The 17,489-nt window shown below is 45.4% G+C and overlaps 1 protein-coding gene across 1 annotated transcript in view; it reads left to right on the forward strand.

The window, feature by feature from the left end:
* The first annotated feature begins 2,680 nt into the window (after window positions 1–2,680).
* Window positions 2,681–17,489, forward strand: part of PLEKHN1 (pleckstrin homology domain containing N1) — a 32,755-nt gene continuing 17,946 nt past the window's right edge. Inside the window, exons 1-5 of the mRNA XM_063317496.1 lie at window positions 2,681–2,846; window positions 6,024–6,123; window positions 15,869–16,015; window positions 16,194–16,274; window positions 17,310–17,397. Of these exons, the coding sequence (XP_063173566.1) occupies window positions 2,767–2,846; window positions 6,024–6,123; window positions 15,869–16,015; window positions 16,194–16,274; window positions 17,310–17,397 (496 nt within the window). The 5' untranslated portion in view covers window positions 2,681–2,766. The remainder of the gene's footprint in view (window positions 2,847–6,023; window positions 6,124–15,868; window positions 16,016–16,193; window positions 16,275–17,309; window positions 17,398–17,489) is intronic.

A 17,489-nucleotide genomic window follows, 5' to 3' on the forward strand; every position in this document is an offset into this window, starting at 1 on the left:
GGATGCTAAGATGCACACCGAGCCCTCCGAGGAAAGATAAAAGGATCTGGATCAATTTAGTCTTAAAAGGGCAATTGTTGGGAGGTGGGATGCAGGCTTCAATTATCTGCAGGCTGCCCTATCAAAGAAGGAAGGGATTCGTTCTCTGTTGCCCCCGAGGACTAGGGGACGAGACAAAGAAGCGTCTAACATCCCAATTCTTAGACGGGTCAAGCAGACAGATCTGGTGGAATCAGATGCGAGGCAGAACACCTCCCTCAAGAAAAATCGGTGCCAAAGCGTGTCACCCAGCCTTTCATGTGGAAATTCCACAGCCAGGGCATGACTAAAACCTATTTATAGCTTGTTCCCTTTGTGATGCTAAGTATGTGCTGGATTTTTTTCTTTTTTTTAATTCCAGAAGGATGTTTGGCTGCACACTCAGCCAGATGTTTAGACTGGATTTGGCCTTTTGGCCACCTATCGAGTCCTTCCCAAGGACCTGGGATAGGCCGATGTTGTGGTTTAATAATATTAAAGGTGTTGTCGCAGGATGTAAGCGGTTCCAAGCAAAGCTGCCTTTTGCAACCGACTGGTGGCGATTTTGTCAATGCTGATAGTGTTCCAGGGGTGCTCCAGACGTTTTGGGGTTGCACCCAAGGCGCCTATTACTATCGGTACAACCTTTGCTTTGGCCACAGTCATTCTACTTCTATCTGCAGGTCTTTGTGTTTTGTGATTTTCTCCAGTCCTTTCTCTTCTATTTTGCAGTCTCCAGGATTGCAGTGTCCACTATCCTGACTTTTTTGCCTTTCTTATCAACAAGTGTTAAGTCTGGCGTGTTGTGTTGTTGTTGTTCTTCTTATTTTATATCTCTGCTGACCTGTCCTTTTCTTTTCTTTAAGGATGGGCTTTTCCCACACACAAATCTCTTTTTCTTTCTTTTTCTTTTTGCATTATTGATCTGATCAACATTTGCACGTCCTTTCTAAACATCCTTTCTAAAAGTCAGGGTGTTCAGTGTGCGAAAGACACAACAGACAGATGGCCTCCTTGCACATCTGGAAACCCCACCGGTCTGTCCCAGTGTCTCGGACTGCTTAATTCGAATGTTGGTTTCTTCCTCCCACGTTCTATTCCAAAACTGCAAGGCATAAAGTCTCCTTCAACACAAGCCTGACTCCTTTTGACTTCACAAACCCTTCCGTGTCGCTTTCTTGGTCACAGGATAAAAGTGGCTTGCCATTCCTTTCCTCTGGGATACTTGTCCAGCTTTATGATAGTATCTCCTGGTGGTCTCCCATCCTAAAGGCTACACATGTCCAACCCTGCTTAGCTTGTCGAGTTCAACCAAAGTAACAAAGCACACCACCCCCCTTGCCTGCCACAATTCTGGGGCCTTTTTGATGCCTTCAAGAGAGTCCCCCTAATTGGGAATCATAAAGAAATTGGACAACATAGCAGTTACTAGTTTCTTTGAACCTTTTCACCCTAGGCCTAGCGCAGATCATGCATTTGAGGGGGTCTTGTCCCTTATCATTGCTTTTTAATCTTGATTTTTCACTCATCTTGCCACCCAGCGAAAGAGGAAGAGAAAGAGTGCATTTGTGTAGAGGTGGTGGTGGTGGAAATGTAAAAGATACGGAACTAATTATTTGGATTGGCACCTTCAGTGAAAAGTATTGATCCATTGGATCATTTCATGGGTTGAAGCTTAATTTGAAGGGGGTCCCTCCATGTAGGTCCCGTCTCCAAAGATGTGGCTGCCCAAAATCTACTAGCAATTTCATTGCAGGATGCTATGCCTCACAAACCCATCATCTGCTTTCAGCTCCAAGGCAATGTGTGTGTGCATGCGTGCGCTGTTGTTATTCTTTCTTATTTATTTATTTGCTTGCTTGTTTGTTTTTCCAATTTATATACAAACAAGTGACTCTGGGCGGTGTACAAAAGAGCTAAAAACAGATACATTAAAAGATATTTAAAAAATCAAACTTCCTTTTTGTTTGTTTTTCTTCCACTTTCATTTTACCCCCCCCCCCCACTTTTGCTCCGCTTTCCTAAACCAATGAGGGCAAAAAGAAAACGCCAAACATCAGCCCCAGTCAATTCCCACCTTTTCAAAAGCTAGAGCAAAGCCGGGGCCCTGTGACACACTAACCATGCTTAACCTAACCCTGGTTGGCTGAATTAATCCCATTTCCGGGGCTCTCGTGACCCCCAGACGTGCTGCCCCTGTTTTAGCCTAGCTTCTGGCCTGATTTCAGGGGGTCACGCAGAGCCAGAATATTTAATAAACCTGGCTCGGCTTAACCATGGCTCTGTACATTATGCCCAGCCAGCCTCAAAGAAGGATAATAGAGACATCTGGAGAAACCAGATCTTGCCTTTGAGCCAAGGTTTCAGCCGCTTGGCTCCCTGCAGGTGAAACCCAATTTCTCAGGGGCCCGGCGTGTCTTTTGCAGTTTGCTGGCGAGAAAGCAGCCACAGCAAACAGCCGGCGTGAGTGTGTGTTTGGGTGCACACTGATCTGTGTGCCTGTGTGTGCGCATGCTATCGGCTCCCAGGAAGTGAGAACTGAACACCCAAAGATTGCTTGGCCAAGAGGCTGTTTATTCCCATCACACACGCCCAGAAGAATCATTCCTGTGGAGACGGAAGTGAAGCCTGCATGACCCACACCGACAGCACACACCTCAGTTTCGCCCACGGCGCCTGGGGGCCCACACAGCCTGCCTGCTACTTCTGCCTCTACGCTGCGCCTGGATTATACACCCCACTTTCGAGATGGGGAACATGGCTTGCATCCCCCAAGCGCCTGGCCGGTTCAGATACTCCTTCTCTAGAAAACCATCTTTTAAGAAAGGGTGAGTAAACGCCAGGAGACTGGCTGCGTTCAGCTCTTTCCCCGTCTCTCCTTTCTCTGAAACTTTCAAAGGGTTTTGCCTGTGCGTGTCATTTTCCCCAGGATTTATATCAACCAAATGTTTGCAGAAGCTGATCCTTCGGAGTTCTCAGAACAGAGTTGGAGGCGGCGAGGTCTTTAAAAAGAAGGAAAAGATATCTATAAATCCAAGATTTCTTCCCCAGGGAGGGGGAGGCAAAGCAGTTTTATTTTAATCTCTCTTTGTTTCTGTCATAAAAGGCTGTCCCGCCGGTGGGGGGTGGGGGGGTTTCAGAGCCACTTGCCACAAGGATCAAATGTGCCATGCAAACCTGTGGGTGTTTACTCAGGAGTAAGACCCCATTGTGCTCAGTGAAGTGGGATTATTCCTTAGTGAAGTGAGTTTTGTGTAGCTTAGGATGTTCAGCTCCTTTCTAACAATGCTTTTTCAGCACAGGCTGAAAAACTTTCAAGTTAACTTCGAATGCTAAGTTTTGTGGCTAAAACACTTCCCTTTGCCTAGAGAGTGGCTAAAAATAAGCTGCTTTCTCAGACCCTTCTAAGTTATTTACAGTCCTAAATATTTCCTGCAATTCCTACAGTATTCAGAACTGCATTCGCCAGAGGGGGGTTGGGGGGGGGCGAAAGAAAATTTGTGGAAGAGGCAAAAGGAAAGCATTCCAGAAATCTGAAAAAGTGTGTGGTTGTCTCTCCCCTTTTAAACGTGTGCTCTTTTCTGTTTGTGTGCATATCTACAAAGTTGTAAGACTGCACCCATAATAACCGCTGGAAGTTTGGGTGGCTTTTAAATTTAATACATTATTGTCATTATTTCACACTGCTTTTTGCTTTGCCTATTTTGCACAGCGTGGGAAAAATCGCTCAACCTGCATGTTAACTGTCATGCCCGGCTAATTTCATTGCAGGGGGGGATACAGTGAAACGGGGAGGCGTGTGGCACTTTTGAAGCTTCCCAATTCCCAGCGGACTGTGTTCTGCCTTAGCAAACCTCAGTCTTTAGATAAAAGAGCTATTTTTTCGCTCTTGCAAAACTAGCTTGGTTCCACAACACCTCGCAACCCTTGTCTGTTGCCTCTGGACCCTCCTGTCATTCTGTAGCAGACATCTCCAGAAAGGTCGGACTACAAATTTCATCATCCCCAGCTAGCCCAGCCAATGGTACTGCTGGCGCAGGATAGCAGGGCATTTCTCTTGCCTTCCAGCTCCCCAGTTTGAAAATTATTGATCATGATTCTGGATGGCTAAATTCCCAGCTCTGCGAAGGGAACTGAGTGTCAGTTTCAGATTGTTAAGACGCCTAAGTAACCAGACACCTGGACTTTCTATCACTCCTGGCGTGTGTATGTGGTGTGTGCAGGCACACAACTGCTTTTAAAGGACAGTATGGATTAGATTTGGCTGCAGGCTTTGGAAAATATTTAACCATTTATATGGAAACTCCAGTTTTCCACATGTTCCTGATGGCAAAAAACTTACCTTTCCAAGGGCTGAGTGAATGTTCCACTCGAGCAGGGACAGAATTCCTAACAAACTATCAGATGTAAATTGCGCCCTGCTTTGTTGTTTATTTTGGTGACCCTGCAGCAGGAATTGTGAAACGGTGCCTTTTTCCAATGGAAGCAGCCCGCTTTGCATTTCTCTCTTTGCAAAATGGGATTAAAACGAGGAGAGCACAAAGCAGAGTGCTTCCCCAAATGGGGGTGGGGGGTGGGACCTGCTACTCAAGACCAGCTCAGAAAGGAACCGCGAAAATTACAGGAACATGCAGCATGTGAAACGATGTTGTGTGTGTGTGTGTGTGTGTGTGTGTGTGTTTCAGGCTCCCTTTTTCAATGAGATGGCTGCATTTCGCTTTGTATTTTTTTTTTTTCAAGTATTGTCAATCATGCACTATCACCTGAAATTGACTCCTACTATTAACAAAGAGGAATGTTTAATATTAATAGCAGTGTTAATATAAAGCCCGTTGCCTAAATAATTTTTGGTGGCTGCAATGCCTGTTGTGATTTATGAACGCTACCAGATGCGGGATGCAAAAACCCCATCGACCACTAGGGGGCAATTTAGAGAAACAAAACCAAGGTTTGGCTGCCCCCTACTGGTCACTGGGAGTTTTGCGACCTGGATCTGACTTCTGTCAATTTATGGCATGCTGCGTTGTGTTCTCTTCTTTCCCGTGGTGCCAAATTCAAATAATTAAAATTGGTTTCTGCCTTGTGTCACGTTTAAAAAAATTACACCTTAATGATAGCACTTTTTGGAAGGACCCGGAACACCATATCTACCACCTATGCTGAAATGTGCGTCTTACCAAAGGAATGCACCACTTGGCATGCTGTAGCACTGGTTTTAATGTTGGGAGCTGGAATATGGGGAGCAAGGGCCTTTTTATTTATTTCACCGTTTGTTAGTTAATAAGCCCTGGCCTACCTGGTCTGGGTTCAGACACTAAGCTGGGTCAGGATAGTACTTGGATGGGAGACCACCAGGGTTTGCATCCTAGAATATCTATATTCTAGGGATAGATTTGCATCAGGCCCGTAGCTAGATTGGGTAAAAACCCAGTACATGTTTCAGGCTGGTTAGTTTTAAATTTAGCTGAGGTTTGCTTACTTCGTTGGCATAACACGTTGCCAACCCAGACTGGTTTGTTTATAGTTCAGTGTGTTGTGCAAATCCAGAATGTAGGTTAATTCAGAAACAAGGAAAGATATATTGTGTAAACTCAGCCTATTCGTATGCACATAACAATTGCGCAATTGCTTTTCTCTGAGACCAAGTTCACAACTTCCTCTTAAGACCCTTCCTTCCTTCCTTCCTTCCTTCCTTCCTTCCTTCCTTCCTTCCTTCCTTCCTTCCTTCCTTCCCTCCCTTGTAACATCTTCCTAAAACGGGCTAGACTCTGTATTACAGGGGTGCAACCCCTTTCTTTCCTGAAGTTCAAACCAAGCAAGGCAGAAATCCAAGTCTGGGGTGATGCCCCTCGTTCTCTTTTGCATTCTTGAGGGTTGGTGAGCTTCAAACGCAGAAGAGCCTTGGGATAAAAGCTGATCCTCCCCCCCACCCCACCCCATGCCTTCCTGGTCCCCTTTGTTTGCTCGCCTTGATGTTTTTGTGGCCCTCTTTTATTGCTTTTCAGACAAGAGAGCAAGAAGAAACTGCCTGGCCTCTTTGGGTTTGAAGCAGAGCACGAGAGAGATGTCACTTCAGACAAAATACTCCAGTATATTCCCGGGAAGGCAAGTAATGTTGTGGGGCGGGTGTGTAATTCCTTTGGGCATCCTTGGCTGCAGACGCAAGTCCTCCGTCTGCCATGTGTGAATCCACGCACAATCTGGTTTCAGTGTGGGGGCGGGCTGCTTTGGACTTCAGCACCCATTACTTCCAGACAGTACAGTCTGTGTAAAAGAACGATGGGACCTGTAGACCCCATCGTTTGGAGATTACAAGCTGGCGAAAAGTCTTGCTGTGTCCCCCCAAGATGTAAGCCCCAAGATGTAATGCAATCATTTTTGCCTCTTGGTGACCTCCCAAGAAACTGTTCTTAACTTTTAAGGTAAAGGTAAAGGTTTCCCTTGACATTAAGTCCAGTCGTGTCCGACTCTAGGGGGTGGTGCTCATCTCTGTTTCAAAGCCAAAGAGCCGGCGTTTGTCCGTAGACACTTCCGTGGTCATGTGGCTGGCCGGCATGACAGTCACAGAATGCCATTACCTGCCCACCGAAGCGGTACCTATTAATCTACTCACATTTGCATGTTTTCGAACTGAAATTTTGTGGAAAGAAAGAAAGGTACACCCCTGGATTATTTCCCTCCCGTATTTACCGTAATTCCCCAGTGAAAGCGCAACCCACTTGCTCAACGGCTGCCCACATGAGACGCAGCAGACACACAATGGCAGATCTTGTCTGGAATGTATACTTATACAAATAAGCCAGCCCACAATCTGCATCTTAGAACAAGAATTCAGAATAGGGACCAGCAACGCTCTTCCTTGTTCTCACGCTGGGCTTTTTCCTGGGTGGCGATGCAAGATACCATCTCCCTGGCCTGTATAGTCAAGAATTCTTCTCCAAAAGCACAAAAACATTTTACAGATTAGTTTGCATCATCTATGCAGCTGCTGTAAATACTGTCATTCTAAACAATGTTTTCCAGCCTTGGCCTGTTTAAGATGGGTGGACTTCAACTCCCAGAATTCCCCAGCCAGCACATGCTGGCTGGGGAATTCTGGGAGTTGAAGTCCACCCATCTTAAAGTGGCCAAGGTTGGAAAACACCACTCTAAAGCAACACGCATACAATCCTCCCCATTTCACCTGCCAATGTTTGTAACTCCTAAGAGGGAAATCTGCATTTTGAAGGGGTCATAGAAAAGAAGAATTCCACAGGCCCTGCTTGGACGCATCATGCTAAACCATGCTTTATATAATTCATTGCCCTATAGTAATCTGGTTGCTCGCACACCAAGCCACCAACCCTGGTTTACAAGCTCCGAAGGCGGGTTCTTGCGTCAGGCAAAACCAAATGTTAGTCTGACCCGGTGTGATATGGGAACCCGCTGAAACGCCGCCACGGTTTCGAAGCTCGCCTCCTTTGCAAACTGTTTGACTCTTTCAGATGGAGCATGGCACGGCAAGCGATAACATTCTCACAAAAATGACTCCCCTAATTTGAGCCAATTTTTCATTGCGGGGACTTCTAGGAAACTAAGAATGGTCCAGAAACGTTACATCTGGCCGAGTTTCATCCATGGGCTGTGGGAACAGGTGCTTTGCAAGTATTCTGCAGCAGCTACGTGGAACCCATCTGGTGCAACAGCTTGATATCTGTGATGCAGAGGGTGATTTCAAAGCATCTCTGGGCATTATGTTGAAGTCTGAAAGGTGACAAGGCCCACCGGGACTAAAGAGATGGGGGTCAGCCAAAAGCTTATTGACTTGCTGCATTGACGTAGAAGCCGTGTTTCTACATTAGAATTAGTATCTCCCTGGTTCAAAGGGGACCCCATGCAGGAATCAGTAATTTGGACATATTAAGCACTTGTTTTATTTGTTTATTATTTCAATATCGAGGCAGCCCAACCTCACAATGACTTTTGGCAGCTTACAAATGTTTTAAAAAAAATTAAAGTTGTATCAAGGTAAAGAAGACAGAAAAGATCAAGCAGCAAAGAAAGAAAAAAAGCCAAAGGGGCTTAACCAGGCTTTTAGCAGTTTGCGGAAAGCCAAAAGGGCAGGAGCAGTACGAATCTCGGAGGGGGGGGGGAACAACATCATTTCACATGTGTTGCAAATGGTGGGAGATGGTTCCCCAAAGAGCACCCCAGAAAGAGGAGGGAGCTGTCTTAAAACTGTCTACTAGGATATTAATAGCGGGCTAAGATTCAGAGTGTACAAGTAGTCCTTGACTTGCGACCACAATTGGGACTGGAATGTCTGTCGCTAAGAGAGGCGGTCATTAAGTGAAGTCCACTCATCTTAAAGTTGCTGAGGTTGACAAACACTGGCTTAGCATGATTTATAAACCCCGTAGCTTATTTGAGAAATCATGGCTTGATACAGTTATTCCCATCATGCACACCTGGCCTGGATGGGTTAAAAAAAGAAAAAAAATCTGCAAAGGTAGAAATTTAAACCTCCAGGAGGCTGGTCCTCGACAATCATCTGGCACTTCCTATCCTGCCACTCACACCCTCGATCAGAAACAACTGGGTGAAGAAGTCAATAAACATCCCCATCCTTTCCTTTGATTATTTTTTCTAAAAATCATCTTCATTCAGAAACTCTTATGGTGCAACGGCCCGTCCAAAGGTGACATCCACTTTGCCTGGCGCCGATTCCTAGTGATTAAGCCCTCAGTCACTCGGATGCCATTGCCTTCCATTCCAGCAGTTTAATTTTTAACTTGCCTCACCTTTGCGGACGAAGCCAAACATGTTAGTGCAAATGGTGCACTTGGTCAACCCTAGCAACGAAACTTGGTTTCGGAGGGGAGACCAAAGGGAAAGTCCTCAAAAAGGGCAGAGTCTCCGCTCAGCTTCATTGAGAGAGGGGCAACAATAAATAGCAATTTATTATATTCTCTGTTTCTTCCTTGTTTTAGAGGCGGGGCGGGATGGAGAATCTTTGCACAGTTTGGGCCCCCAGGATAGGGACAGCCCAGGAATTTTGGGGCTCCAATTCACCTTGGTAGGGAGGGTGGGATGGGATTTGTAGTTGCAGGCGTGCTTTGCTACCCCCCATGGAATATTGAGAGCGCGGGGGGGGGGCTGTTTCTACACAACCCTCCCTTATTACCCACAGATGAGGTCATAGATGTGAATTCATCAGTAAGGTACCACTACAGTGTGAATAATATGCCACCGTTCAAGCCTGCAGGGTGCTGGAAACCCCCTTGTCTATTCTTGGCTTAAACGTCCCTCTGCAGTGATAAAGAAGTGACAAAACGCTCACAGGAGGTAAAGCTCAGGTCCTGTTTTCATTTCTGCTTGCCCGACAAAGTCAGGGCAGCTTAAATGCCATGTGGAAAGGTCCTTGGACCTGGAGGCGCATTGGCCGCGTTCACACAGCCTGCTTTGGGGTTTATTCGCACAACCCACAAAGGTTGGGTAGTGCTAACCCTGGCAGACTGGGCAAATCGAGCTCAGTGGCTCAGTTGATGGTTGGGTGTATTGCGTCACGTAAAATGGGTGCATTTAGAAAGTCAGGTTAAGGGTGTTTTGTGAACGTGGTTTTTGTGCATGATATGTAACATCTCCTGTGTCTCCCAAAAGGAAGGGTTTTTTGGTTTCCAAATAAAATGGGGAGACCTTACGATTCCCTGAGACTGTTGGAACAGAGGTAGAAGAATTTGTTCCTAATTAATTTTCTGTACTGGGGTGGGAATTGCCTGAAATCCAGGGTGGCTTTTGTTTGGAAGAAAAACCCTAAATATTTCTTCGTGTTCTGTTAAGTCTTCCTGAGATTGATGGTCTCTCTCTGGGCAAGCCCTTTATAGAGCTAAAATACTTGTGAAAGACGGTGGTGGAGGTGACCCGGAGGCCAGAGGTACACCTCGCAGGGCTGGTTTTGGTCTATGAGTCAGAGGTCCCCCTCCCCCAGGCAAACTTGGCCTATAAAACTCCACACAAAAATAGTGTTTTGGCTCACAAAGCATGAGATTTTTTTTCAGAATGAGTCATGATGACCTCATGATCATATGGAAAGAAGGCTGGTGTGTGGGTATCTGTCTATTGCCCAACCTAGTTTTTGGGCACTCCAGGTGTTCTCACCACCAGGAGACATTTAAAGGAAAATGCACCTTTGTGGGATTTTTTTTAATCGACCTCTTTCCAGCATACCCTCGGGCTTGTAAGCTAAAAAAAAATACGAAACAGAAATCACGCATGGTGAATCCTTAATCAGATTTCGGGATCTCTGATCGGGACGTAATCCCTAATTGCAATCCTGCCAGACCAGGTTTAGTGAGCCAATAAGATGGAAGTTGCCTCATGGATTAGCTGAAGCAGGTCTGTGCTGAATTTTACTGGCTCAGGGAGCCTGGGAACCAAGGAAAGACGAAAATCGAGTTGCGGTTCAAAGAAGGAAGGGCGTCTAATTAAGTGTGGAGGTGTGGTTGGCTGCGATGATGCACTGAAAGGGTGGCGTGAGAGCAGATGGAAGGAAAAAAGGGAATCCCGGCCCTTCCTTTCCAAAAGCCTTCCATGTTTCTTCTGCTAGCAAAATCTAGATTATTAGCATGATTGTGCACTACGCGCTATGCATTTTGCAAAATGCAAAACTTGATGCAGAGGGTTCCGTTGGTGCAATGCCTACAGGTGGAGGGACTGAATGAAGTTACAGGTCATCCTCGCTTAATGACCACAATTGGGACCGGCATTTCGGTTGCTAAGCAAAGCGGTCATCAAGCAAATCTGACCCAATTTTATGAACTTTTTTTGCGGCGGTCGTTAAGTGAATCATTGCAGTCATTAAGTGAACCACATGGTTGTTAAGCAAATCACATGGTTCCGCATAGGTTTTGCTTGCTGGAAGCTGGCTGGTAAGGTAGAAAATGGTGACCACGTGACCATAGGATGCTGCATTGGTCATAAATGTGAACCGGTTGCCAAGGGCACCATTGTAAGTCCAAACTGTCACTAAACGAATGGTCATTTAGCGAGGACTACCTATACTTTGACTTGCTTACAGACTGGTGCATTGTGTGTGCAGGAGGGGGAGTGAGCCAAAACTGCTTCCATACTAAATAAGTACACATTGCAAGTGATGGCCCGCTATAGAATTTCCTACCGGGAGAGGTGGCCTGTTCTATCTCTGCATGATTCCCTGTTCTGCCTTTTCTTCTTTCAAATTGGCCTTCTCCTGTGATGGGTTTATAACCAGTCTAGCTCTGTTCTGAATATGATTCGGTTACTCACACTGTAGCAGGATGACTGGCTTTCCTGGCCAGAACAGGCACTCACACAGAGACAAAGGGAGTGGGTGCTTCCTGCTTTTCAGCTCTCATCCCTGGTAGAAATAAAGATTTGAGTGTGGATTTTGAATCTTTGGAAATGGGGGAGACCCGATGTATGCCTCTGCAGTTAGGCGAACCTTAAGTTAGAGCACAGATTGTAATTACAGGCTTCAACGCGTGTTTCCCCAGCAGGGAAAGTGGCACTCACTATTATAATTAACGGTTTATCCTTTATAATTAGAAATAAAACTTTTTTAGGTTAAATGTTTCTAGTGTCTGCGGCTAGGCTGCTGAATACGTTCCACTAACAGTGCTTTCCCGCTGACGATCTTTAAAAAAATAAACAAAAATCTTATTTTAAGTGATTTCCTGCGGGCCCGTAAGAGCCGGATTCTCATACCGTGCTAAGCCACGGACCGTTTAAACCAAGCATTTGGATTCAGACAATATGCCAGGTTTTAAGCAAAGGGAGGATCTGTGCAATATACGAAGTCGAGCCTTTAATTTAGATTCCCAGACTGAGCAAGGGGTTGGACTTGATGACCTCTAGGGTACCCACCAACGCTAGGATTCTAGGAATGCCTCACTGAGGGTTGGAACCTACGACTGTCTCGCTTTTATGAATTAGCTGTCAAGGAGATAAGTGGGGCCTGTGTTTGGGGAGAGAGCTTTTGAAAGTGCAAGGAAAATCAGACGTGCTCAGAGTCTCTTGGTAGGACAGGAAAATAAATCTTTCTCTCTCCCTCTGGAATTTTTGTCTGAGAGGAAAAGGTGGGCAGGTTGAAATATTGGGAGCGGCAATCAGTTTTGATCCGGGTAACTCTGCATTGATAAATCTATGCTCTGCTACTCCAGAACGGGGGTAGGAATCCCCGTTACTGGATGTTTCTCCCCATCCCTGCAGGTAGAAAGCGCCGTCATTTTTCTCCTTGATATGCTGATTTTCTATGTGCAGGGATATATTTTTTTTTCCTATGTGGAGGAGCACCTAATTTCCCCCACGCTGCATCTCCTGTTCAGCTGTGTTGTGACTTGCTGGCATATTTCTATTTTACCTTCCCCAGCAGTGGCAGCCGATCAATAGAACTCAGAAGCACTCACTTAATCTCTGCTTTTCTTCTGCACTTTAATTACCCTTTTGTGAAATTGCTTAATCGCTGCTTGGCAGCTTCCACCCCCACCAAGGCTTCTACACTGATGCCGTGTAGATTACTGCTTGTCCCTGCAAAGTCTCTATGAACCGAATGAAAAAGTCGGCTGCTGTTTTTTGGGTAGGTGGGTGGAGGCAGAACCTGGAGACAAGCCCAGGTTCGTCTTGATGAAGCGTCCTGTGTAATTCAAAAGCTTGCACGCTTTTGCAGGGACCAGCTGGTGGTTAAAAACAGATGCGACCTTTTCACGTTTGAATATTAAAACCTTCCATGCGCTACAGTACCCTGTTTCGGCAACAGATGGCTCTGGGCACTAAATTGAGCAATAGAGAAGGAAATGAATGGAGTTTGTCATGGGTCTTTAGTGTGGAGCATCAGAGGCAATAATAAAATATCCTCTGAACATGTGCTGATGCTTTTATCACTGAGAGCCCCTCTATTCCCTTATGCACAGTGTCTGAGTCAGACAGAACGGACTTCAAAAACCCAGCTTGAGTTGTGGGGAAAGGCATTTGCTGCAAAGGCACCCTCAAGTCCAGTTCAGCTCCTGGTTATTTCTTGCCAACAATACTGTAAATAATAAATTTTTAAATAAATGCCTGCTTAGCTTCCCAAGACCAGCCAAATTCTCACATTTAGCTTTTAGGTGAAACTAGACTGCATTTAACAACTTGCGTCCCAGTCCCCAGCCAGCTTTTTAGAAGAGACTAGGAACTCTGTCGTGCTCCAAAGCCTGCTTCCTTTGACCCTGACAAAATCTAACTCAGTCCTGAAAATCATCCCTTTTGCATTCAGACTTTGGTGATGGCCCGCAGTTTAGCCACACATTTCCAGGAGTGGTTCCTGTGTGGCAGGCTTTGCTTTAAGACAACCATGTTGTTGCAGTTGTTTTCCCTTTTTTTTGCCCCCACCCCCTTTTTCTTCTCTTCCTTTTTCTGCTGTTTAATTGAATAAGGGGAATCAAGGAGACGTTCTCTGGTGAGATGCCTTGGTCAGAAACAGAAAGACAGAGAGACTAGAGAAAAAAATAAAATAACCCCTTTGGCACTCCCTAACCAGCTTGGCCAAGAAAGGCAAATGAAACTCATTCCAGAGAAACGGGGTAGGAAGAAGCCGGAATAAGGCTGTGTTAGTCTCCTGAATAACTGCTGAGCCTGAAAAGGTGTATGTATGTATGTAGACTGGCGAACCCCAGAGGCTCATCCAACCCAGATGGGGCTTTCTGCCTGCCACCCCATCTTGCACACTTTCGGCGCTTGTCTGCGGTGGTAGGATTTAGCACATGCCCTCGGGCAAGACGGCCTTGTGATGGGAAAAGAGAGCGAAGACAGCTGCGAGGGTGGCTTCCCTTCCTAATTACGGGAGGTTTTGTTTTCAGTTATTTTGGGTATGGCTGGAGAAACTGACCCGGTCTGTTTCACTGGAATTAAGGCACGCGGGGGGCGGGGGGGACAATGAGGCATGTGTGTGTGTGTGAGAAAGACACAAGAAATCAGAGCCTGTTCTTTCTCTGCAGGCAAAAAAGCCAGACACAGGTAAAGCTCTGCAAACTATTCTAGCAAGTAAAATCTGAGCTGTTTAGGACCCATAAAGTATAGTGATTGGATGACAGAGTTTGCATACTCCCCGTGTTTAGAAGAGTAGTAGGTTAGCTAGGATACCCCTTGATGCATGTATTTCTATGAGCAGGGATTAAAAAAAAAAGTTAAGATGCACCGCTGTGTGCCTGTCTGAATTAAACTCCACACTTTTGCTTAAGGCATCATTTCTGTCTTGTGGGAGCGTTTTATCCAATAACGACCTACTGGTTTGGGGGTTCATTGTCACAGGCTTGAGGGCTAGAAACTTGTCCCTGGGTTTTGAAAAAAGGAAATCTACTAAATTTTACACCAGGTGCCAAATTCACGGGTTGCAGCTGGGGAACAGCAGAAAAGCATCTTGGTTCATTTGTGCCTGTGTTTTAAAAAAAGGAAATCTACTAAATTTTACACTGGGTGCCAAATTCACGGGTTGCAGCTGGGGAATAGCAGAAAAGCATCTTGGTTCATTTGTGCCTGTGTTTTAAAAAAAGGAAATCTACTAAATTTTACACTGGGTGCCAAAATCATGGGTTGCAGCTGGGGAACAGCAGAGCCCAGTTCATTTGTGCTGGGCTTCAGATCAGTTGAAAGACGAACAAGATAGGTACTGGACCAGATCCAGAGTCCATTAGTTGAAGTGAGTTCCCGGTGATATCAATGCACTTTTCACACTGTTTTTCCTGGGATTTGAGTTTTCCCAGCTTCGATAAGACCTGAGTGGGTTGGAGTGTTTCACAATTAAATCAGGAAGACTGAAGTTAAAAACCCATTTGGCTAAGAATGTAGCTGGCCTAATGCTCAACTCAGCCTCCCTTCAGTCTATCTTATCTCTGAAAATGAAAAGGAGGAGGATTCTCTGTCCCAGAAAGGTAGGATACACATTAATAAGGGAAATCTAGCTTCAGAAAGCTGCAGATGCGATATCTGGGGATGTTGATCTGGAGCATGAAGCTGCTCTAGGAATTAAGAAGAATGGTTTTAAACAGTAGAGGTTTCAACAACAGTCCCTTCAGAGATAGGGAAGCAAAATCAAATATTTTATGGGCTTGTAAAGACGTTTATGGGAGGGAAAAATCAAGAGTGTCCGCAGAGAGGAAGGACAAACTAAAAACAGCTGAGTTTGGAAAATCGGTAGGTGTGCATTTGAGGATCCCTTATGAAAATTAGCTTTGGTTCCACCTGAGCTGCCAATGTCTCATTTCGAGGCTCAGATTAAGAGACAGAGACTGATTAATCACAATAGAGAATATAGAAGAGATTAAAGCTATTGTTGACTCCTCTTTCGGGTGCGAACAAGCCGTAAATCTGCAGTTATAAAAATCTTAAATCTTCAGCTGGCATGGAGATCCATCAACAAACATTTTTCCCCCGTGACATTTGCCCGGCTGAATTTCGGGTTGCCAGCTTTTTGATCTTGAAAAGATTGCCTTCGGGCTGTGAATCTGGGCAGGAGGACCGCGTCTGAGAAGAACCACAAAGCTAGATGCTGCCAGAAGGGCTTCTATCAGATCTTCTGGCTTTGGGGAAGGGAGATACATCACTGTCCTTTGGTCTTTCAAGGAACAAACTGTGTTTTTAGCCGTTGGAATCCGTAAAAATAGATGTTATTTCTCGTTGGGTTATCATACATTATCTTGTCAACGCTGATGTTAAGTACAGCATATTCAGACTATACACACACACACACACACACACACACATATATATATACATCCATCCATCCATCCATCCTTGGAATTAGTGGGATAATCCATTTGTTGTGGGAAGTCATATTTGATGCATTTTGTTTCTGGTGCAGAACTTTACCAGCCAAGAGAATGAAAAGGAAAACTTTGACCAGCGGTTCCCAAGCTTGTTCAAGAAAGGACGGAGGAAGACGGTGGTGCGGAATCTGGGGAAAATTATCTATTATTCCAAAGTCAAATTTAAATTCCAGCACTGCCAGGTGAGAACCAATTTCAAATACCTCAAGCTTCAGAAGGCCTTTGGGTGGATGCGAGTGCGACTCATTTCTACTTGTGTCTCCTTTTTATATTGTTGCTGTTAACCTTTACTAGGTTAACAAGCACCCCAAAAGCATGACTGAAATAAATAAAAAGATATCTGTGTCTTTTCTTTGGCAGGAAATAAATGACTGCTATTTGGAGCTCTTTCAAGAATACCTCTATTTCCAATCCCTTGGCCCCAGCGGACACGTCTGTCAGGTAAAAGAGGATTTGGTTATCCGTAATTAGAAGCAACAGCCACGGATTTGGGGAAGATTTGCTTTGTGCTAAGCGGGGTGTGTGCAGTGCGTCCCCAGAAGGCTCCATTTCTGGGTTCATTCTTAGCATTTCCAGGCGCAGCATGGGAAATTCCCCATCCGAAAACCCCGAAGCCAGGCATTGTGGACGATAAGCTGCTCAACAGTCCACACCAGACCCTTGTAAGACAATGTCTTATTCTTTAGAGCAGCTCTCTTTTTCAAACACCTTTTCGTAGGCTTTGGATTCACCCCCTCTGTTTCCGCCTTCCAAGAAACTTGAGCTGGCATTCATCTTTATCCGTGCAATGACCCTCAGAGGAAGATTCACAGCAGGCGCTCAAGCCAGGACTTTGCTTCTTGGCTCAGCCCTTCTTGTAAAAGCAGAAAGAAATTGTGGGCTGCAGAGGCAGAGGTTGCACATCTCCCATTCGACCTTTTTTTAACGTCCCGGTTTCTTCTCTCCATTTTTACCCTGGTGACTCCACCTGACCATTGTACTGGATCCCCATTTTGCTGAGTCCCACTTTCCTGCTGTCTGCCTTGACCCCCACTCAATGTACATCCCTTTCCAATACGTGCTCAAAAGCTCCCCTCGAAAGATGTGCAGACCAAGGTCACACAAGGTGAAAAACAGCTGCCGTTTCATGCTTGTGAATCATTCAGCGACACGGAGGGTGCTTTCAAAGGTTAAGGTTGAACACTGAGGCAACCCCTTTGCTGCACCTTTTGTATTGTATGCAGGCAAATCCCAATCCTAACCCACCAATTTTAGAAAAAGTAGGCCTGGCTTTGGTTAATGCACGCTGTGACTTCTCTCATCACAGTAAACAGAGGTTGGATACATCCTTAGATACAGTCTGAGGTCTTTTCGTTGCCAATAAACTATCGCTGGATATCCAGACATGAAAATCAACTTTGATAAAATTCTAGTTATAAAAGAGGAAGGCTTGGCGAAGGACATGAGGTCTAATGCTGTCGTTGTCTCCTCCTGAAGGGTTTGCTACCGCTGACAGAGCTCCAGCTGATTGAACTTGAAAATGAAAACGGAGCGCAAGAAGATCTTCATGTTTTTCAAATTACAGGTGAGGACAATCCCTCAGCTAAGGCTCAGAGAATAGGCAAAGGAAAAAAAAGAAGAGCAGGCTTGCTTCCTTTTAGCCATCCGTTGGGTCCA

Source organism: Candoia aspera, chromosome 18, assembly GCF_035149785.1.
Source record: "Candoia aspera isolate rCanAsp1 chromosome 18, rCanAsp1.hap2, whole genome shotgun sequence".
NCBI classification, from domain to species: Eukaryota; Metazoa; Chordata; class Lepidosauria; order Squamata; family Boidae; genus Candoia; species Candoia aspera.